General features: G+C 40.9%; 5 protein-coding genes across 6 annotated transcripts; 1 reads left to right on the top strand and 4 right to left on the bottom strand.

Moving 5' to 3' along the window:
• The first annotated feature begins 185 nt into the window (after positions 1-185).
• LOC116208601 (thylakoid lumenal 15.0 kDa protein 2, chloroplastic) lies at positions 186-2,140 on the top strand. Its single transcript, XM_031542130.1, has 6 exons — positions 186-495; positions 895-1,001; positions 1,203-1,293; positions 1,405-1,473; positions 1,567-1,676; positions 1,772-2,140. Exons 1-6 carry the CDS (start codon positions 267-269, stop codon positions 1,862-1,864), a joined length of 699 nt encoding a protein of 232 aa, XP_031397990.1. The 5' UTR covers positions 186-266; the 3' UTR covers positions 1,865-2,140.
• A 163-nt stretch (positions 2,141-2,303) lies between these two features.
• LOC116208602 (auxin-responsive protein SAUR71) lies at positions 2,304-2,869 on the bottom strand. The gene has a single exon (XM_031542131.1). It carries the CDS (start codon positions 2,761-2,763, stop codon positions 2,368-2,370), a length of 396 nt encoding a protein of 131 aa, XP_031397991.1. The 5' UTR covers positions 2,764-2,869; the 3' UTR covers positions 2,304-2,367.
• A 1,783-nt stretch (positions 2,870-4,652) lies between these two features.
• LOC116206716 (heavy metal-associated isoprenylated plant protein 5-like) lies at positions 4,653-7,672 on the bottom strand. The gene is made up of 7 exons (XM_031539512.1): positions 7,392-7,672; positions 7,094-7,226; positions 6,591-6,931; positions 6,363-6,447; positions 5,882-6,279; positions 5,699-5,783; positions 4,653-5,613 (listed from the first exon to the last, which is right to left on the bottom strand). Exons 1-7 carry the CDS (start codon positions 7,467-7,469, stop codon positions 5,135-5,137), a joined length of 1,599 nt encoding a protein of 532 aa, XP_031395372.1. The 5' UTR covers positions 7,470-7,672; the 3' UTR covers positions 4,653-5,134.
• A 4,324-nt stretch (positions 7,673-11,996) lies between these two features.
• On the bottom strand, positions 11,997-15,099 carry LOC116207862. The gene is made up of 8 exons (XM_031540978.1): positions 14,879-15,099; positions 14,579-14,711; positions 14,111-14,451; positions 13,895-13,979; positions 13,633-13,811; positions 13,121-13,597; positions 12,785-12,863; positions 11,997-12,570 (listed from the first exon to the last, which is right to left on the bottom strand). The coding sequence occupies exons 1-8, from the start codon at positions 15,071-15,073 to the stop codon at positions 12,176-12,178; spliced, it is 1,884 nt and encodes a 627-aa protein (XP_031396838.1). The 5' UTR covers positions 15,074-15,099; the 3' UTR covers positions 11,997-12,175.
• Positions 15,100-17,680: 2,581 nt separating this feature from the next.
• On the bottom strand, positions 17,681-21,449 carry LOC116206715 (heavy metal-associated isoprenylated plant protein 5-like). Of its 2 annotated transcripts, none has more exons than XM_031539511.1 (7): positions 21,164-21,449; positions 20,881-21,013; positions 20,040-20,536; positions 19,480-19,639; positions 18,836-19,044; positions 18,505-18,583; positions 17,681-18,290 (listed from the first exon to the last, which is right to left on the bottom strand). In XM_031539511.1, the coding sequence occupies exons 1-7, from the start codon at positions 21,242-21,244 to the stop codon at positions 17,836-17,838; spliced, it is 1,614 nt and encodes a 537-aa protein (XP_031395371.1). In that variant the 5' UTR covers positions 21,245-21,449; the 3' UTR covers positions 17,681-17,835. The 2 variants fall into 2 exon arrangements, with proteins under 2 accessions (XP_031395371.1, XP_031395370.1); XM_031539510.1 differs by having other exon boundaries at positions 19,480-19,642; positions 21,164-21,448.
• Positions 21,450-21,700: the final 251 nt, after the last annotated feature.

The raw sequence follows: 21,700 nt of genomic DNA, 5'->3' as shown, positions 1-21,700 counted from the left end.
CGTGACGCATCAGGTGGCTATATTTTCAATAACTAATGACTGGGATTTGTCACGTGAGAAAAGTGTGTCGTAACTGTACTATTTGAGCTCCATGATTAGTTATGATTGGTCGAATTACGTATGACATTGGTGTTCAACGTGTCTAATAATTTCACCTTGAAATGAAAGAAAACGATGGCGCCACATAGAGCAAAAGTACCCACAGCCGTCGCCTTATCCAAACCAAGCACTGCTGTGTCCCTCCACTGACCGCAGAAAGCGAAAGAATGGCATTTTTGAGGCTTCCATCTTCTTCCTCCTCCCTTGCATTTGCTAAGCTCCTCTCCTCTGCAACTGCAGAACCCGTCCTGGCACCATCGCAGCTGTCCTTTCCGGCCTCTTCGAGTTCAGTCCACAGTAGACTGACCAACTTCAGTTGCCTCCTCTCTGATCTCCGTTCAAAGTCCTTCAACTTCCTTCTCTCGGGAACACTGGCATTGGGGCTTGCACTCACCGGTAACGGTCTTCTGAATTTTCAATAAGCTTTCAGTAGCTTCTCTATGGTTATGAGCAATGCCGGAGTCATGATCCCGGAACAACATGACTGGTCTTATGAGGTGAGACGTGGACCAGGTGAAATAAGGGAGAACGTCTGAAGTATGAGGCTTTGATTAGGATGAGATTATGATGTTATGTCACATTTAGTACCAAGGAATATGTATATAAATATAGGAACGTTCAGATTCTGTCCATTCCACTACTGTGGCCTTAGGGTGCCTGTATGTGTCCGTTCATTTATATGTCTGGAACTACTACATCAGATTGCTGTGGTCGTGATAGTTATAATTCAAGACTCGTGTTTATCCTATGGAACACGAAGTGGGCTTGAAATGAAAGATGCTGCATGTTTTGCAGGAGTCGGGAATGCTGAGGCTGCGAAGTCAGGAGTAAACAAGCCTGAGCTGCTGCCCAGAGAGTTCACTCCCGTTATTGATGTCGCTGGATTCCTCTCCGACGGTCAGGTAAGTCTATCGAATCTCCTTTTCCTAATGGGACCATTGTAATTATCTGCAAGAACATGGAGAAGAAATTTATGGCATTCTCAAGGAAATTTACTCTTAGACGCATTAGAGGACAACTCTTTCATAAAATTCGGAGCTCAGATTTAAGTATACATGATGTTTTTAAGAATTTGAGCCCCGTGATTATTAATTTATCCGCAGGAAAGAAGAATAGCCCAGGAGATTGCTGACATTGAAAGAGACACCGGGTTCAAGCTTAGAGTCCTAGCCCAGAATTATCCCGACACACCCGGTATGCTACAAATGCAAGATCTTCAATCTCTTAATGTCATGTTAATGATCTCACATCAGCAAGTTCTTGAAAATTTATAGAATATTGATTGGCGTTACAATTTACTTGCAGGATTAGCAATTAGAGATTTCTGGAATGTAGATGATCGGACCATTGTCTTTGTTGCAGATCCCACCTTTGGTAAAGCACATTAGTTCAGATTATCTGTTTCTTTGTTTCTTGCTCGATCGTCAATAGATTAATGTTGATCAATAGTATTCTCCCTCATAACAGGCAACATATTAAACTTTAATGTGGGGGCTTCAGTCGATCTAGACATTCCACGGAGCTTCTGGAGTCGTTTGGCAGGGAAATACGGCAACTTCTTCTACTGGAAAGAGAAGGTAATGTCATTTCTTTCCCTCCCCTGCTGAAATCTCATTCTAATATACCAAGGAAAATAAGACGGAAGTTACGGAAGTTTGATGGGATGAAACAGGGCGAAGATGCATCTATTGAGGCAGCTGTGATGGCAATATCGAGTTGCTTGAGAGAGCCGGTGGGACCCAACAACTGTTCGGACGTAAAATAGCATATACATTCATTCATGCGCTACTAGTATAAGCACCCTCGCAGTAGTATATTTACTAATACAATCATGTTAGGTGACTTTTAAGGAGAATGGAATAGGACAGGCAGCACGTATGAAGCTTGATACAGAGTTGTGAAGCCGGATGCGCTTCCCCCTGCTAGACCAAAAGAAAAGCTTCCGGTTTCGATTTTTGAATGACGAAAATAAGGTGCAAGGATGTTGAATCACAGTCTGAACTTTGAAATTCAATCCAGCAGTAACATCTTCTTCACTGTATTCTTTGTCTTCTCTTCCACTGTGTCGAGTTCGAGAGTGAGTCATCACCACCGTCAGTGTAGTTGCGATATTCAACAAGTTCATAATGTCAACAAACAACAAAGCATCTGATGCTGTGTCGGAATGTTTAAGAGGGATAAATCCATGGCAAAGAATGAACAAATACGAGGAAACTAAGTTAACCAAATATATTCATATCACTGTGAGTACACATCAGAAACTGTCGATTATCGGAGCATTACAAGGCACGCACACCGCGCAGTTACCAGCTTTCTCCTCCGGCGTTGCAGGATCCTCTGCAGCTCCTGGGGCCGACAGGGGACTGTGAGAGCTCCCTTCTGCTCAAACCTGTACTCCTCTTTAGCCTTCTCCAGTAACCGCAGAAATGCCGGTTCGGTGAGATATCCCAGTGCAACAACAAACCTCTCCGCTTCTCCCCCCTCCGTTGCAAGAACAACAAAATGCCCTTCCGGGACATCATCGGGCAGTGCAGGGAGCTGCTTGGTTTCGCTCCGCTCCGGGGATAAATTCAGCAGGAGACCCCTCTGCAGCTTCCGGATGAAGGGCCTGAGCTTCACGGAGGATCCCTCGCTCTTTGTTTCACAGCTCTTCCCAACAGACATGCTCTACAATTCGACTCAATTCGATTAGTTTTTTTTTTTTGTAAGAAGACTTGTTATGGTTACTATTCTGAGAAATCCATGGGAGGACTTATAATGGAAGGAAGGGGGAGGGATAAGGAATTTGATAAAGGAAAGGGGAATGAAATTTCGCCGCATGGGACACGTGACTGTGGACATTAATGCCAACGTTTGAATGGCCATTTCATCTGTCTCTGCGAACATATGCTGGACGCGGTCCACTTTGGATACCATTTTTCCATCGAGTTATGTCACGTGCAGAATTTTTTTTGGGTGAAATTACATGTAGATACCATAATGGAACTTTCCCTTATCGAATAACGGAATATTCTTTTGCTGCCGATCTATTTACCAAGATGCAACTGAAAACTTCAGTGAATGCGATAAACCCATCGAAGTTCGCTGGTGTGCATTGGAAGGCCAGCGCATGAGGTTCCAGCATGAACCTAGCATCGAGCGTGGAGGAAGAAAAGTTAGTTCTTCCGATTTAGTGGTGTGGTGCCGACACAAGTCCTATGACAACCGGATGTGTGCCGTGAGCGTATCGATTTCGAAATGTGCCAACATAAGTCCCATAAGAACCGCCCGCGCTCTTTGAGCGTAACGATTTCAAAATGGTCATGCAGTCTTCCGGCAGATGGGTTCAATACGTATGGTCCTCTGTGGGGGCGGAGAGAACAGCTAGGTCCTGACATGTTAGAATGGACCAGGAAGGTTGTCCGGTCCGTACGGACGGTCCGATTGAATTTTCCATAGACTTTCGACTTCAAATCCGTTGACTTCCTGACTCTTCTATGGCGTCGGCAAAATCCGCCAACCCCAAAGCCAACCATTATATTAAATTGCAGTGCTGCTATCATGGCCTTATGTCATGTGACATGGAGATCTCAGCCATTCACTATGCGTGAATTCCACTTGGGTCCTGTGTATGAATGGCTGTGATGGCTCCGTCTCACATAACATGAGATCATGTTAGTATTTCCCATTAAATTGAGATTGAGGAGAGGTCAAGGTGCTAATTGACATGTTTATCAAGATTTATGTTATATTTGGTAACAAAATTTGATTTTACTCAACTTTACTTTACTTTACTTTTCATTCAATTCAACAGTATCATCATTATTTTAATTCTCTCTCATATTTTTTTTCTTATCTATCATTACAAATTAATTTTTAATATTAAATTATCCCAACTATTCAATATTTTTCATCAATTTTAACATTTTTTCCTCAATTCACCAACACAATCATTACTTTTATATCTTATTTTTTAAATTCTCTCACACACTTTTCTCAATTATTTTTGTCTTCATATTTCAAATCAAACTAAATCAAATTAAATTAAACTTAACTTCATTACCTAACGCTATGTTAGTATTTGGAGCTGCCATTGCTTGATTAGTTGCATTACCATTTGAACATATGCACATTTGCCTAGGTTACGCGCATCATGATCATTGTGACATTAAGCGGGGAATGCGTTCACGAGATTTGATTATGACATGCCGATAGCTTATAATACATGATTCAACGAGGCTTCCATGACACGAGTATGGATTTCCTTTGCTCGGATCTGAATGTATGGAGATCGATACTTATGCAATTGCAACTTCCATATTATAACCATAAAAAAAATTGATATTCATCTTACTTGTATGTTGAGCCCTCGTTACAATCCACCCGGTAACAATCATTACATCTCGCTACCATAAATAAATGGAATTAACTTTCTTCATGAGGCTCCTTAAAAGGGATCAATTATAGAGCACCAGGTCATCACGTGTTGGACAATTGTCGGTAACGAAATCATAAGAAACTTGTTAAATAGCAAGACACTTCTTATTTAATAAGAAAATTATTATTTTTGAATATTACATGCTAAATAATAAGAAACTTATTATTTGAATACAACAAAACTCATACTGAATAATGAGTTCCTTGATAAATAACAAGAGAATCTTGTTATTTTTTAGATGATCTTAAAAACTCACCTTTTATGAGCCTCCTGACTCTAAACACTCCCTAAATATATACCATGCGATGTATATTAGAATCCAGAAAGTGAATGCTTACAAGAAGGAAATTCTAAATTTTGGGATGATCCCAGCATCACCACATTATGTACCTAAACTCAACTGCCAGAGCAGCCGTAGCTCCCAAATAACCGAAAATGAAATCCGTGAACCAACCAATCACCGACACGACACGACATATAATCGAAAACCTTCTTTGTTTCTTTTCTATGGAACTTTGATGAAATGGAAATCTCTCGGGCAGGCACTTTGCTCAGTCCCTTCACCATCCAGTTTTCATCAGTAGATGAAAACAGTGCCAGGAGAAATTCAGACAAACTTCACATGATGGAGCAAGCATGAGGATTCTCCTCGTTGAACATGTCGAGATTTCCCATGAACGTGCCCAGATTCTGAGGTAAGAGGTGGTTGGCGCCACTGTTACCATAATAATGTACGCCGTAGCTGCTCGGATTATTTGTCACCGGCACACTCTCACTCGCTCTCCCGTTGATGTCCTTCACATAGATCGGCAGCGGAGTTGCTGGAGTTATTCGCTTGACGCAACCCTGTATACCAGCACAACTGGCTACCGGATGACCCTTCTTGTACTTGTTCTCCAGGTCGACAGGTGGCTTGATGCAGTGTTTCTCATCGACCGGTGCACCGGTGCTTTTTCTAGTAACTTCCACCTCCACCTCGTGCTTCAAGATGTTGCTGAGGTAAAGGATGAGGTCTCTCATGTCCACTCTCCCCTCCACCGCCACCATCACTGTCACAAGGTCGCTGCTCACCTGTAGGTCGACCGAGTCGACAGCTTCTGCAATATTAGATACTAATTAACTCATATTATATATATCAAAATGTCGGTGAATCGAATGATTAATGATCGGAGGATCTTATACCTTTGAATTGCTTAATGGCTTCGCGAATCTTCTCAATGCAGCCATCACAATGCACTTTGATTCTCAAGTTCAGCGTGCTGGTAGTCTGCAAACATCCACATATAAAATCGAAGTCAGCATCGGTGGACACGCGAAAATATGTGGACAGGGCAAATTAATCATCAGTTGAAAAGATGAATGCACCTCACGGACTAAAGGCATGTCCATGTCGGCCCTGTCCGGCTCCCCCTCCCCTCCTGCTCCGGCACTTACAGCAGGTGAGCAGCGTGGTTTGGTCTTTTTCTCGTCTGTTTTCACGGCCACTGGCGGAGTTAATGGGTCCACCTCTTGGCCGGTACCAGCAGCGCCCTCCTTGGCCTTCTTACTGCTGCGCTTATGAACGGCAACGTCTGGCTTCTTCTTGTTCCTACCATCAGCAGCCGGCACTGCAGCTTCCTTGTTGTTGGTCGTTTTCGCTGAAAGAACCACAGTGATCTCTTTCTTCAGGTCCCGCTCCAGGTGCCAAACGAGTTTCTCCTCGTTGACGGCGCCCAATACAGCCACTAGATCTCTGTCCGCATCGAAGGCAAAATCCTCGACTCCTGAGTAGAAATAATTATGACTGTTGGTGTATATGATTGTCTCCGCATTAAGGCAGCATAAAAGCCTATGTATGATAACTTACCTCCAAACTTCTTCAGAGCTTGCCGGATTTTGCGGACGCAGCCTTCGCAGTGCAATGTCATCTTCAAGACCAGCACGCTTGTACTCTGCGTACGAAGCAATCACATAAAATGAACGGAGTTTACGTCCTTCAATCTGAATCAATCTATCAAAAAAGGAAATGTCGTGCCTTCATAAAGCCAGTTATCGATTTGGAATACGGCCAGGGAAATTAATTAATTGTGTCCACCTTAAGGTCATTCCGCTCGCGCTTCCGGAGCCAGGAGTCCAACTTGTCGAGCAATTTCTTGCTGTTATGGTCGTTGCCCCCACTCCCTTTCACGAGTTGGAGGCTGCTAACTTTAGAACGAGCCTGAAGCGAAGGAGAACTATCGAGAAGCTGCTTATAATCATCTGGATTTGAATCCGGCCATTGAACCATCTGGTTGACAGCCTGTGGCAGCAGTGGTGATGGCGGCGGCTGACTTGTTGCGCTATGCTTGGCCAACGGTATGTCCGTACCATGAGGTGGTGCTGGGGCAATTGCAGAGGCCCCATGGTCATGATCAGCCCTCCCCTTAGTTCGGGTGCCTGTTACAGAACAAGTAAATAACAAAGCAAGGATAAATGTTCTGTTGCAAAGAGAACATATATGTCGGTGACCTATATTTCAGCGCGTTAACTTGATTCCGAGAAACCAAATACTAGACTGCATACAAATTAAATTGAATACGGAGATGGGGTTTCACGTACCATCACTTGCTTTTACTACTTTTGCCATTGGCTCGACTGGAGCAACCTTAGGTTCCTTCGCCACCACAGGGACATTCTTCTTGTTTCTGCCATCGGTGGCATTGTTCTTGCTTCCAATTTTGGTTGATTGGCGCTGCCATATTCAAACAAAACTCCATCAAACAACGGATTTAATTTGAAATCTCTTTGATACGAACAAGTGACCCATATACATCCAATGATGCCCAGATATAACATATATATAATCGGCGGAAGAGGGTATATATATCAACAAGTTAAGAAATCATCAAGTGCACACCTCATCCGCTGCCTTCTTCTTCCTCATTCCCCCATCTGCGACATCATCGATGACAAAGCTCTTACAGAAGATAACCATGTATATAGCGCGTATATACGTTTATGGAGGGCGACGAACACCGGTGTTTGACGTGAAGATCGACTAATCTGCAGAATTAAGGAGAAGAGAGGGAGACGAAACAAAGAGGAAGTATCATGTGGAAAAGATGGCACACTGCGAGATCGTTTGGTCTGTTGTATTGCCAGAGAGAGTTCTCCTTTTCATATAGTAAAAAGGCTCACATGAGTTGGCTTTTCTCCATTTTGAATTTATTCACCATTTTTTCCAAGTCTCCTCGGAGTCAATGCTAGAGAGCATCCAACCAATTCTGAAATTAGATGCGATGCATTCACAATTATCATCCTTAAAAAATTAAGAGATTTAGATAAAAAAAAAAGTGTAGCGCAGTGGCATGCGCCATTGTCCATTGACTTAAAATTTGTAAATTCGATACTTAGTTGGACTATCCATGTCCCTTTACTAATTATTTAGAATTTCTCTTTTATTGTACTGGGCATTGGGCTCTTTCGTAACCGAAAAAAGAAATTAAGAGATTTAGGTTGTGTTTGTTTTAAGTTAATTTAATAAATACTTAAAAGTTAATTATAAATTAGTTATAAGAGAAAATAAATCTAAGAAAGTGGAAAAAATGAGAGATGAGAGTCTAAACTACTTAATCATTAAACAAAAAAATCACTTAATGAATATAGAAAATTTTGACTTAATGAAATAAGTCATTTTTCATTTATCAGTATTGTTTATTCTCTCACAAAACTTCTTCTCATTCTTATCATCATCTATTCTTTCTATAAATTTCTTTCCTTAACTAATTAATTGCTTAATCAATTTTTTAAGCACTTAATTTTTACTCGCGAGATTTTTCATATCAATTTATTCAGCTTTTATTTTTGCTTTATTATACCCATGGTAACGATTCTTAATTAAAGAAGGGGAAAAAAAAGAGAAAAAAGGTCTCTCTAGAAGAGAATGGAGGATGCAAACTTCGGATTTGGTTGGAATGATTTTTCTTTTGTGTTCTTTTTTTATTCCCGGGAAATTTCGTGGAAAAAATTATGAGGTTTTCCTTCCTTAAGAAGTGTGTGGGGGTGGAGCCGACATGCATTTGGACGGCGGAGGCGACGGTGGAAATTTCTGTGACATGGGACCAAGAGAGACCCCGTGTTCCTTTAAATTACTTGATCATTAATCAAATCATCACTAACTGCTACAATTATCTTATTTCGACCTAAACATGGTATGTAAGTGTGTATGGCACATCTTACATGTCAGTATATATCGTACATGGTACACATAAACGTTGACCTTTCATATATATTTCATGCTTGTAGCGCGTAATATATATGCCAGAATTTCTACAGCTAGAGATATCGCATTATGTATATGATCACGGTCGACTCGGGCTTTTCCAAGACCAAGTCATCGGTCCCTTTCGTTGTGTTTGCGTTGATGTTCATCATCTTCTGTCCAGCTAATACTCCATTGATATGATCGTTCTTCTGCTGAATGTTGACTGAATGTCCTCTTGACATCCACTTTTTTGACCAAATCATTTGTTTGTTTCATAAATGAACAAAGGGAGGATCGATCGCTTACTAGCTGTAAGCCCTTTTGGAAGGTTCCTCCTTTCACGGAGCCATCAAAAGGACACCTTCCCAATATCAAGCGAAAGGTTATTTTTTACTATCAAATCTCGTCACGTGATATAAAAAGTTACTAATTGAAATAAACTTATTAATTCCTTTTCACCTCGTCATAAGTACTAATCATCTTCCCTAACAATTTACGTATACAACTTCTTATTTGCTCCAGCCCTAAACCTAAATCACAGGTCCATCACAAAAAAAAGAAAAAAAAAAAGAAAAAGGCGATCAACCACTTACTTTTCCAAAACAGGGCTTGCCCTTTTACGCAAAAAGGGCCGCAGACAAATAGGAGGTTGGATTCGTAAATAATTAGGGGACCAGACGAATACAAAGAAACTTACAAATTATTTGAAATTCCTTGTAAACCTTTAAAAAAACCCTACCTAAATGAATGTATTATATATATATATATATATGTTGTGGAAATGTCAAACCGGCCACTTGGGAGGTGTCTTTTTTCCTGTTTCTTTTTCCCTAATATGATGAAAGGAGGAAAAACTTCCCGGAAGGTCTTTTTTCCTCTTTCCTTTTCCTTCTTTGCAAGTATTCACTTTCTGGATCCGAATTAATATCGAATCCGGATTACATCGCATGGTATGTATATTCATGGTATCGAGATCCAATGATTGTTACCGGGGTGAGTTGTACTTGAGGGCTCGACATATATGTGAGATGAATATCAATTATTTGATGGTTATATCAATTTGTGTTTGCCAAGTAATGGTAAATATAGGTGTTTTCCATGTTAGTGGATGATTATTTATTTTATGCCCTTAGAGCATAGGATAGACGAACCCTTGAAATTATGATGTATATATATGCATATAATGGAAAAATGTATCTTTCTATTTTTCTTGAAATGTATTAAGTTATTAACTAACCATATGTATTTTTTTATATATAGACACAATTTAGATTTTAGAAATTTGTTGGCCATGGATGCTAAACATATAACTCCCCTTTAATTAACTTCTGGAGACAACTCCAACTTATACAAACTGTCAGTGTCGCATATGTTTACGTTATCGCCGGCAAATTTTTTTTTAAAAATTATTTATACGTTATTAAATTGGCCCCTACAATTTTTTCTAAACGCATGGGAAGATGTTGATTCTACAATCCCCTGCAAGGAAACAAAAGAATAACTTTTAAATGAGTATGTGAGACCTTTGATATATCACAAAATACACGTACAACTGAGATTCTATACATAAGAGTAGATTGTTAAAAATTTAAGAATCGAGTATGTGTGGGTAGGATCAAGATCATAACAATTATAGGATACCCAACCTGCCCAGCCCGATTAATAACATTGACCAGGAAGACTATCTAAGACCATGAAATATATTAATTCCAAAGTTCGAAGGAGTATATATAATAAAATTATAATTACAAGGACGCATAGCCTTGCCGGGACTATATCGAACTTCGATGTTGCAGTTCTTATTCATAATGGTGGGGTGGGTTGGGGGGAGGCCTTATTCAGTACCGCAATTAAATTATAAGAAGTTGATGCAAATTATCAATTTACCACATCAACATGTTGATCAAACTTATGAGAAGAATATTTATTTTTCCTAGGGAAAAGTGATCGTAAAATATTTAGCTGTGAAGCTAGTACCCATAAGATAAAATGTACATATTACACCTTCTTTTGCTTTTTCTTTTTTATTCGGAGAACATATTTGTAAAATATCACTGGGCCTATAAGCGATTGGATTCACAACCCAAAAGCTCGAATTGATTGGTTGTGATACATAATCACTTATAAATTCATGGATTTCTCTTTAGTTTTTTTATGTGGGACAATATGTCTCAACGCTCGCCATCACGTGGTAACGTGTGACTTTGATACTTTATTTACACGTGCCACGTGGACTTGAACACCCACTCTCAAGAACTGACTACGAGCCTGAACTGGACTTCCATGCTCGGGACTTAACCATAAGGTGGACTTCTTCTATCTCAAGCTAGAGGAGGGGGATAATTGATAATAAGACCACACCTGGATCGGACTAAGATGAGGTGCAATTTGGCTGGCTCGAAACTAGACTTGGCATAGTGTGAACTCACTTTCGTGCAAAAGCGTAACCCACTCTAATACCATATAAAAATATCCATTGGGCCTATAAGCAATTGAGCTCATCTCTAACCTAAAAGCTTAATGAGCCCAATTGCTTGTAGGTCCGGTGAAATTTTACATGGTATTAGAGTGGGTTAAGTTTTTGCGTGCCCACGTGAGCTTACACTACGCGACCCAATATTGAAAGCAGACAAAAAAAGCCTCGTGTTGGTCCCCTGCCCCGTGTTAGCCCCCCCTCACCCGAGCACGGAAGATGGGCCCGACTCGAGATCAATTGTTGAGAGCTGATATTTAAGGGCACATGATAATGTGTAGGTAGAAATAGATCACATGTTGCACATAAGCGGGTGTTGAGGATGTCCCACATTGGGAAAATGAATGAATATCCATGGGTTTATATGAGGTTTGAGTATCAACACTTATTAGCTTGAACTTTTAAGTGAATATGAGTTCAAATCCGTATAAGCCCAGTGAAAGTTTAATATGGTATTAGAGCACAAGTTACGCGTATGCGTGCTTACGTGTGAGACATAGTCGATTTAGAAGATTAGGACTGGCCGGTCTTCTTGCTTAACTACAAAGTGTTTTTGCTCGCAAATGAGAGAGAGATATAGCTGGCTTAGGCGAGGATCAATTGCTTATGCAATCATATATACATATATATGTACAAGCCAGGAGGAACCAGGAACAAGGAATAAGATTGGCGTTTATTCATATTCTGTGGATGTCTAATAAAACGGTTCATATGTATATTCATCTCGTATAACGTATAAGTAGATAACAATACTAGTTTTTCCATTGTAATAGGACCGTCTTTATTCTTCTCATATAAGGAAAAAAGATTAGTTTTTCCATAGCACTTATTAAACAAGGAAAAAAAACAGAGAGAGAGAGTTTTTCCATTGTAAGAATCTGAGTGCTTATAATTTACAATTTACAATTTGGACACCATTGTATAATTTCTCTACCTATCACACCCCTCTCGAGTCAAGTCCACCTCACATGACGGAGCAGGCATTCGGATTCTCGTCGCTGAACATCTGCGGCGTGTGAAGCCGTGGATCCAAAGGGTGCTGTGGGTAAGGCGAGTATCCCTCGTGCACTGCATGAGCATAAACCGAAGCCGGCGGGGCGGCATATCCACCGTGGTAGCCATAGGGCTCCACCGCGTAGCTATGGCTGTAGTAGCCATAGGACTCCTTTTTGTCTCCGCCACCAGATTCTTTACCCTCCTTCTTGTCTGCGCCACCATCGTCCTTCTTGGTCGGCGGAGGAACCACCTGGACGCTGCGCTTGACCTTCTCCTTGAGGTACGGGGCTAGCTCCTTCACGTCCATTGTCCCCGTCACCGCGACTAGTTCCTTCGCTGCCTCAATGTTCACGGAGTCTACCCCTGATCAAGTTGACAATAACATCAATTAATTTCGTTAAGTATAGCTGAAAATATTTTCTTTAATTAAGTGGGAAACGGATTTGGTCCTGTGATTGAAACTAATTTTATAGCAGAAATATAATTAAATAAGCAAGATTACTAATTAAAAAATACAATTACTTTGAATAAAACTTAATTAATTAATGTCCGGGAAGCTTTCAACGTGCAACCACACCTTTGATCTTTAAGATGAGTTTTCTGATATTCTGAATGCAGCCATCGCAGTGTAGTCTGATCTTCAAGACGACCGTTGTCTGAAAAACACACACACACACAAAAAACAAAAAAAACAAGAAGAAGCAGACAAAATTAGCTCCAAATTGACGTCATTTAATGGACATTGATGGATGGATAGTTCAACGTGATTTGTCGAATTTCAATTCTGATAAGAAAATAATAAATATGAATAAATGAGAAAGGTAAATAGTCTTGATCTGTCCGAACGAAGAATCAGGCCACCAGCCAGCACCAACGATGGCGGATTAGATTAATTGCGCGAACGATTGGTTACCTGTTTAGGTTTCTTGTCCTCTTCCTTCTTCTTCTCCGCCGGGGGCTTCTTGTCTCCGGCGGGGGCAGCGTCCTTCTTGGGTAGGGGAGAGATGATGGAGCAAGCATGAGGATTCTCCTCATTGAACATGTCGAGATTTTCCATGAACGTGTCCGGATTCTGATGTAAGAGGTGGTTGGCACCACTGTCACCATAATAATGTACGCCGTAGCTGCTCAGATTATTTGTCACCGGCACACTGTCACTCGCTCTCCCGTTGACATCCTTCTCACAGATCGGCGGCGGAGTTGCTGGAGTTATTCGCTGGACGCAACCCTGTATACCAGCACAACTGGCTACCGGATGACCCTCCTTGGACTTGCTCTCCAGGTCGACAGGCGGCTCGATGCAGTGTTTCTCATCGACCGGTGCACCGGTGCTTTTTCTAGTAACTACCGGTGCTTGTTCGAAATGTTGTTGAGGTAAAGGATGAGCACTCTCATGTCCACTCTCCCCTCCACCGTCACCGTCACTGTCCTACCATCAGCAGCCGGCACTGCAGCTTCCTTGTTGTCGGTCCTTTTCGCCGAAAGAACCACAGGGATCTCTTTCTTCAGGTCCCGCTCCAGGTGCCAAACGAGTTTCTCCTCGTTGACGGCGCCCAACACAGCCACTAGATCTCTGTCCGCATTGAAGGCAAAATCCTCGACTCCTGATTAGGAATAACTATGACTGTGGGTGTATATGATTGTCTATGCATTCAGGCAGCATAAAAGCCCATGTATGATAACTTACCTTCAAACTTCTTCAGAGCTTTCCGGATTTTGCGTATGCAGCCTTCGCAGTGCAATCTCATCTTCAAGACCAACACGCTTGTACTCTGCATACGTAAACTCAACGGACTTTACTTCCCACAATCTGAATCAATCTATCGAAAAAAGAAATGTTGTGCCTTCATTAGGCCAGGTATCGATTTGGCATATGGCCAGGAAATTAATTAATTGTGGCCACCTTAAGGTCATTCCGCTCGCGCTTCTGGAGCCAGGAGTCCAACTTGTCAAGCAATTTCTTGCTGTTATGGTCGGCCCTGCCACTGCCTTTCACGGGTTGGAGCCTGCTAACTTTAGTACGAGCCTGAAGCCAAGGAGAACTACCGGGAAGCTGCTCATAATCATCTGGATTTGTATCCGTCCATTGAACCATCTGGTTGACAGCCTGTGGCAGCAGTGGTGATGGCGGCGGCTGACTTGTTGCGCTATGCTTGGCCGACGGGATGTCCATACCACGAGGTGGTGCTGGGGCAATTGCAGGAGCCACATGGTCATGATCAGCCCTCCTCTTAGTTCGAGTGCCTATTTCGGAACAAGTAAATAACAAACCAATGATAAATGTTCTGCTGCAAACAGAACATACATGTCGGTGACCAAATACGAGACTGCATACAAATTAAATTGAATACGGAGATGGTGTTTCACGTACCATCACTTGCTAGGACTATTTTCGCCATCGGCTCGACTGGAACAACCTTAGGCTTCTTCGCCACCACAGGGACATTCTTCTTGTTCCCGCCGCCGGTGGCGTTGTTCTTGCTTCCATTTTTGGTTGATTGGCGCTGTCATATTCAAACAAAGCTCCATCAAACAACGGATTTTAATTTGAAATCAATTTGATACGAACAATTGACTCATATACATCCAATGGAGCCCCAAATATGACATACATATAATCGTTGAAAGAGGGTATATATATTAACAAGTCAAGAAATCATCAAGTGCACACCTCATCCGCCAGCTCGTTCTTCCTCTTTTCCCCTATCTGCGACTTCATGGACCAGAAAGCTCTTACAGTAGATAACCATGTATATAGCGCGTATATCCCTTTCCGGAGGGAGATGAACGCCGGTATTTGACGTGAAGATAGACTAATCCGCAGAATTAAGGAGGAGAGGGAGATGAAACAAAGATGAAGTATCATGTGGAAAAGATGGCACACTGAGAGATCGTTTGGTCTGTTTTATTGTCTGAGAGAGTTCTCTTTTTCATATAGTGAAAAGGCTCACTTGAGTTGGCTTTTCTCCATTTTGAATTTATTTACCATTTTTTCGGAGTCTCCTTGGAGTCAATGCTAGAGAGCATTCGACCAATTATGAAATTAGATGCGATGCATTAACATATCATCCTTAGAAATTAAGAGATTTAGAACCAAAGAGAGTGTAGTGCAGTGGTATGTGCGATTGCCTATTGACTTAAAAATCGTAGGTTCGATATTAAGTGAGATAATCCGTTCTTCTTGATTAGTTATTTAGGATTTCTCTTTCATTGTACTAGGTATTGGGACTTCTTCGTAACCGAAAAAAGAAATTAAGAGATTTAGGTTGCATTTGTTTTAAGTTAATTTAATAAATACTTAAAAGTTAGTTATAAAGTAATTATAAGAGAAAATAAATCTAAGAAAGAGAAAAAGATGAGAGTTGAAAGTCTAACAATTAAGCAAAAAATTAAATAAAAAGTTTTGACTTAATGAAATAAGTTATTTTTCACTTATTGGTGCTCTTTATCCTCTCACAAAACTTCTTCTCATTCTTATCATCATCCATTCTTCCTATACATTTCTTTCATTAACTAATTAACTTCTTAATTAATTTTTTAAGCACTTAATTTTTAGTTGTGAGATTTTCTATGTCAATTTATTTAGCTTTTGTTTTTCCTTTATTATACCCATGGTCATGATTCTTAATTAAAGAAGGGAAAAAATATGAGAAAAAAGGTCTCTCTAAAAGAGAATGGAGGATGCAAACTTCGAATTTGGTTGGAATTATTTTCTTTTGTGTTCTTTTTTTATTCCCGGGAAATTTCGTGGAAATTTTTGTGACATGGGACCGAGTGAGACCCATGTTACTTAAAATTAATTGATCATTAATCAAATCATCAGTAACTGCTATAATTATCTTATTTCGCCCCAAACATGATATGGATGTGTGTATGACACATCTTACAGGTCAGTGTATATCGTACTTGATACACATAAACGTCGACCTTATATATATATTTCATGCTTGTAGCACGTAATATATATATATATGCCACAATTTCTACAGCTAGAGACATCGCATTATGTATATGATCTCGGTCGACTCAGGCTTTTCCAAGACCAAGTCATCCATCCGTTACGTTGTGTTCGCGTTGATGTTCATCATCTTCTGTCCAGCTAATACTCCATTGATATTATCGTTCTTCTGCTGAATATTGACTGGAGGTCCACTTGACATCCACTTTTCTGACCAAATCTTTTTTGTTTCATAAATGAACAAAAGGAGGATCAATCATTTACTAGTTGTAAGCCCTTTTGGAAAGTTCTTTCGTCCTTTCACGCAACCATCAAAAGGACACCTTCCCAATCCCATATATTATTCGGTAATCCTATCTCCGTTATATGAAAAAATATTAATTAAATTATAATAAATTAAATAATAAATATTAATAACTCAATTAATTATGATAATTTTTTAATTAAAGTAAATTTGTTAATTCTTTTTTACTCCATTTTATGAAGCAAAGTCATTTACATCCCGTTTGGTTTGCAATCTGATTTTAAGATTTTAATTTTAACTTTAATTCTACTTATTGCACAACAAAAATTAACTTTTCCAATTTAAAAAGTGGACCGCATATATAAATCCACATATAACTTCATTATACTCAATTTAATTTTTAATACTAAATTCTTTCAACTATTCATTACTTTTTCAACAATTCAACAACACAATTATTACAAAATCGTCACTTTCTCTTAATTATTCATTATTTTTTCATATTTTTTCTCATAATTTAACAACCCAATTAAAATCAAAACTCAACTCTACTTAACTTTAACCGGTTTCGACATTTCCACAACTTTATTATAAAGCTGGAATTTCCCAGAAACTATAACCTTCAAGTACAAGATATAGGCCATCTTGGCTTTATGTGAAATTTTGTAATTTTTTTATGTAATCATCTTCCCTAACAATTTACGTATTCAACGTCTTATTTGCTCCAGCCCTAAACCTAAATCACGGGTCCCTCACAAAAAAAAAAAAAAGAAGCCTTTTTTGACATTAGCAGAGTAACTCGGGAGGCCCAATGATACATTACGAACTCTGGAGGTCCCAATAAATTGGCGTTAGCGGGCAGGGGCAAATGAAGAATTAGGATATCTAACCCAATGACGAGTCCAAACGCTCAAGAAATCCATCACCAAAAGGAGCAACCGTTCAGCTTTTACGTAAGAAAAACATATATTTTCATTACATATGTAGGTTCACCATGCCTCTTTGATCTGTCCGAAAATATATATATTCTAAGGCTTGAACAAATATGTCATAAGACAATAGTACTGCTGTACACACCAGACTGACACAGACCCGTGATTTAAGTTAGGGGCCAGACACAAATAGGAGGTTGAATTCGTAAATAATCAGGGGATCAAATAATCACAAAGGAACTTACGAATTATTTAAAATTCCTTATACACCTTTAAAAAACCGTACCTAAATGAATGTATTATATACATATATATATATATATATATATATATGTTGTGAAAATGTCAAACCAGCCAACTGCTACCCATTTCCTTTTCGTCCATTTCAATATTTACTTCGACGAAAATTATGTCGGATTTTCCACTATTTACAATTTGGACCCCCATTGTATAATTTCTCTCCCTATCACACCCCTCTCCGAGTCAAGTCCACCTCACATGACAGAGCAGGCATTCGGATTCTCGTCGCTAAACATCTGGGGCGCGTGTAGCCATGGGTCCACAGGGTACTGCGGGTAATGCGAGTATCCCTCGTGCACTGCATGAGCATAAACCGAAGCTGGCGGCTCGACGTATCCATCGTCCGTCTTGCTGCCATCTCCGCCCTCCTCCTTCTCCGTCGCGGCAGGAGCAGGGGCAGGGGCGGGGGCTTCTTTACCGTCCTTTTTGTCTCCACCTCCAGCTTCCTTGCCCTCCTTTTTGTCTCCGCCACCAGAATCTTTACCCTCCTTCTTGTCCGCGCCACCACCGTCCTTCTTGGTCGGTGGAGGAACCACCTCGACACCGCGCTTGAGCTTCTCCTTGAGGGATGGGGCTAGCTCCTTCACGTCCATTGTCCCCGTCACCGCGACTAGATCCTTAGCTGCCTCGATGTTCACCGAGTCTACCCCTGATCAAGTTGACAATAGCATCAATTAATTTCATTAAATATAGCTGAAAATATTTTCTTTAATTAAGTGGGAAATGGATCTGGTCCTGTGATTGAAACTAAGTTTGTAGCAGAAATATAATTAAATGAACAAGATTACTAATTAAAAAATACATTTACTTTGAATAAAACTTAATTAATTAATGTCCGGGACGCTTTCAACGTGCAACCTCACCTTTGATCTTTAAGATGAGTTTTCTGATATTCTGAATGCAGCCATGGCAGTGTAATCTGATCTTCAAGACAACCGTCGTCTGAAAAACACACACACACACACACACACAAAAAGCAGACAAAATTAGCTCCAAATTGACGTCATTTAATGGACATTGATGGATCGATTGTTCAACGTGATTTGTCGAATTTCAGTTCTGATAAGAAAATAATAAATATTAATAAATGAGAAAGGTAAATAGTCTTAATCTGTCCGAACAAAGAATCAGCCCACCAGCCAGCACCAGCGCATTGATGGTTGAATTAGATTAATTGCGCGAACGATTGGTTACCTGTTTAGGTTTCTTGTCCTCTTCCTTCTTTTCGTCCGCCGGGGGCTTCTTGTCGCCGGCGGGGGCGGCGTCCTTCTTAGGTAGGGGAGAGATGATGTCGACCTTCTTGCGGGTCTTCTCCTCCAGCCTCGCCTTGATCTTCGCGGGGTCCACCTTGCCGGTCACCGTTAGTGTGTGGTTGGAGATGTCGGCCTTCACGTCTTCAACACCTGCCAGCACCGATCACCCAATCAGAAGAGGCAGAGCTGCGTCAGCACTAACATGCCTTTTGCTCCCTCGCTTGTTCCTCGCGGCATTCAACCACCACCTCCACCACCACATCGCACTCAACTCAACAACTGTCTCAGTCATTCATCATCCCTCGACCAAAGAGAGCTTTACGTAATTCTTATGCCATCCTTTAATCTCATCCAAAAAAATTACCTAAATTGTAAGGAAGGAATCTCTACTCTGATTTTCTGCAATGAATTTGACCGGAACTTGGTGGAGAAGTGAGAAACAGTTCATGATAGAATCATTTCGAATTGCTCTGCTCGGCATTGCTTCGAGTCTCTAGGTCGAAACAACCAAATTCGACTTCAGGATATCTGTTAAGGCCTAGAATTTTAAATCTGGATCGACTGAGATTGACAGTTTAGTCTTACCCTTGAAATTCCGGATAGCTTGCCTATACTTCTTCGCACATCCCTCGCAGTGCATGTCCATCTTCAGGACGATGATGTCATTGCCGTCGTCCTTCTTAGCTCCAGCATCTGCGGCGGGGGCTGCGTCCTTCTTCTCCCCTTCATTCTTCGCCACTTCTACCTGCTGCAAATCAATTGACAGAACCAGAAACTCGAAACTCAGTCCCAGAACCATCGGACCATTATCAACTTAAGTTGCAAGTAATTGCCGTATAATTGGTTACGTCACCCATTCGACCTGAGCAGTAGGCAGTAATGAGGGGTTTGATTTTCTGATGATAGCTTGAATTGTTTGAAGGGGAGACAATGGAGGCAAAAGTTGGGGATATATAGAGGAGGAGGTGGGTGGGCAGGGTGGTGATGATGATGGGCATGTCATGGTCATTCATGGGTTATGTATGTATGACATGGTTTGGTCTAGAAATGAATGGAGCATAATCTGTCCGAAGGAAGAATCAGGCCACCAGCCAGCACCAACGCATTGATGGTTGATCGGATTAATTGCGCGAACGATTGGTTACCTCTTTAGGTTTCCTGTCCGCTGGGGGGTTCCTGTCGCGGGCGGGGGCGGTGTCCTTCTTGGGTAGGGGAGAGATGATTTCGACCTTCTTTCGGGTCTTCTCCTCCAGCCTCGCATTTATCTCCTGACTTGTTGCAGTATGCTTGGCCGACGGGATGTCCAACTTGTCGAGCAATTTCTTGTTGCTATGGCCGTCGCCTCCACTGCCTTTCACGGGTTGGAGGCTGCTAACTTTAGTACGAGCCTGAAGCCGAGGAGAACTACTGGGAAGCTGCTTATAATCATCTGGATTTGTATCCGTCCATTGAACCGTCCGAGCCACTGGTTTATCTCTCCATCGAATCAAATTAGCCACGACAGCTTGTTGCAGCAGTGGTGATGGCAGCGGCTGACTTGTTGCGCTATGCTTGGCCGACGGGAAGTCCGTACCACGAGGTGGTGCTGGGGCAATTGCAGGAGCCCCATGGTCATGATCAGCCCTCCTCTTAGTTTGGGTGCCTGTTACGGAACAAGTAAATAACAAAGCAACGATAATGGTCCGTTTGTTTTCAGGGTTAAAATTACAAAAACTTTAACTTTAACTTTAACTCAACCCACTACACAACAAAAATACACATTTTCCAAGTCAAAAATTGTAACTTTAACTTTAACTCAACACACTACACAACATTTGTCATTTTCCACAATCAAAATCAAAATTACTTTAACTCTGAAACCAAACGCATCGTTAAATGTTCTGTTGCAATCAGAACAAATATTTCAGCGCCTTAACTTGATTCCGAGAAACCAAATACGAGACTGCATACAAATTAAATTGAATACGGAGATGGTGTTTCCCGTACCATCACTTGCTTGGACTATTTTCACCATTGGCTCGACTGGAGCAACCTTAGGCTCCTTCGCCACCACAGCGACATTCTTCTTGTTTCCGCCATCGGTGGCCTTGTTCTTGCTTCCATTTTTGGTTGATTGGCGCTGCCATATTCAAACAAAACTCCATCAAACAACGGGTTTTAATTTGAAATCAATTTGATACGAACAAGTGACCCATATATATATAACACGTATATAATCAGCGAAAGAGGGTATATATATTAACAAGTCAAGAAATCATCAAGTGCACACCTCATCCGCTGCCTTCTTCTTATTCCACATTCCCCCATCTGCGACATCATCGAAGACAAATCCCTGATAGAGGATAACCATGTATACAGCGTTTATATCCCTTTCCAGAGGGCGATGAACGCCGGTGTTTGACTTGAAGATCGACTAATCTGCAGAATTAAGGAGAAGAGAGGGAGATGAAACAAAGAGGAAGTATCATGTGGAAAAGATGGCACACTGAGAGATCGTTTGGTCTGTTGTATTGCCAGAGAGATTTCTCTTTTTCACCCAATGAAAGGCTCACATGCGTTGGCTTTTCTCCAAGTTGAATTTATATACCATTTTTTACCAAGTCTACTCGGAGTCAATGCTAGAGAGCATCCAACCAATTCTGAAATTAAATGCGATGCATTCACAAATACCATCCTTAGAAATTAAGAAATTTAGATTAAAAAAAAAAAGGGTGTCACCCAGTGTTGTGCGCCATCGTCTATTGACTTAGAGATTGCATTTTCGATACCTAGTGGGACAATTCGTGTCATTTTATTAGTTATTTAG

The sequence above is a fragment of the Punica granatum genome, chromosome 5, assembly GCF_007655135.1.
Source record: "Punica granatum isolate Tunisia-2019 chromosome 5, ASM765513v2, whole genome shotgun sequence".
NCBI classification, from domain to species: Eukaryota; Viridiplantae; Streptophyta; class Magnoliopsida; order Myrtales; family Lythraceae; genus Punica; species Punica granatum.
This window is presented reverse-complemented; position numbering and strand designations above follow the sequence as displayed.

Coding starts and splice junctions, on each gene's coding strand:
- LOC116206715 (XM_031539510.1), bottom strand. CDS start 21,244: ATGGTTATCCTCTATCAGGGATTTGTCTTCGATGATGTCGCAGATGGG. Junction 19,643..20,039: donor CGGACAGGAAACCTAAAGAG/GTAACCAATCGT, acceptor ATTGATTTGCAG/CAGGTAGAAGTGGCGAAGAA. Junction 18,291..18,504: donor ACTCATCTTAAAGATCAAAG/GTGAGGTTGCAC, acceptor CAACTTGATCAG/GGGTAGACTCGGTGAACATC.
- LOC116208601 (XM_031542130.1), top strand. CDS start 267: ATGGCATTTTTGAGGCTTCCATCTTCTTCCTCCTCCCTTGCATTTGCT. Junction 496..894: donor ATTGGGGCTTGCACTCACCG/GTAACGGTCTTC, acceptor CATGTTTTGCAG/GAGTCGGGAATGCTGAGGCT. Junction 1,294..1,404: donor GAATTATCCCGACACACCCG/GTATGCTACAAA, acceptor ATTTACTTGCAG/GATTAGCAATTAGAGATTTC.
- LOC116207862 (XM_031540978.1), bottom strand. CDS start 15,073: ATGATACTTCATCTTTGTTTCATCTCCCTCTCCTCCTTAATTCTGCGG. Junction 14,712..14,878: donor AGAACGAGCTGGCGGATGAG/GTGTGCACTTGA, acceptor TGAATATGACAG/CGCCAATCAACCAAAAATGG. Junction 13,812..13,894: donor AGCTCTGAAGAAGTTTGAAG/GTAAGTTATCAT, acceptor ATTCCTAATCAG/GAGTCGAGGATTTTGCCTTC.
- LOC116208602 (XM_031542131.1), bottom strand. CDS start 2,763: ATGTCTGTTGGGAAGAGCTGTGAAACAAAGAGCGAGGGATCCTCCGTG.
- LOC116206716 (XM_031539512.1), bottom strand. CDS start 7,469: ATGGTTATCTTCTGTAAGAGCTTTGTCATCGATGATGTCGCAGATGGG. Junction 7,227..7,391: donor AGAAGAAGGCAGCGGATGAG/GTGTGCACTTGA, acceptor TGAATATGGCAG/CGCCAATCAACCAAAATTGG. Junction 6,932..7,093: donor AGTAGTAAAAGCAAGTGATG/GTACGTGAAACC, acceptor GTTCTGTAACAG/GCACCCGAACTAAGGGGAGG.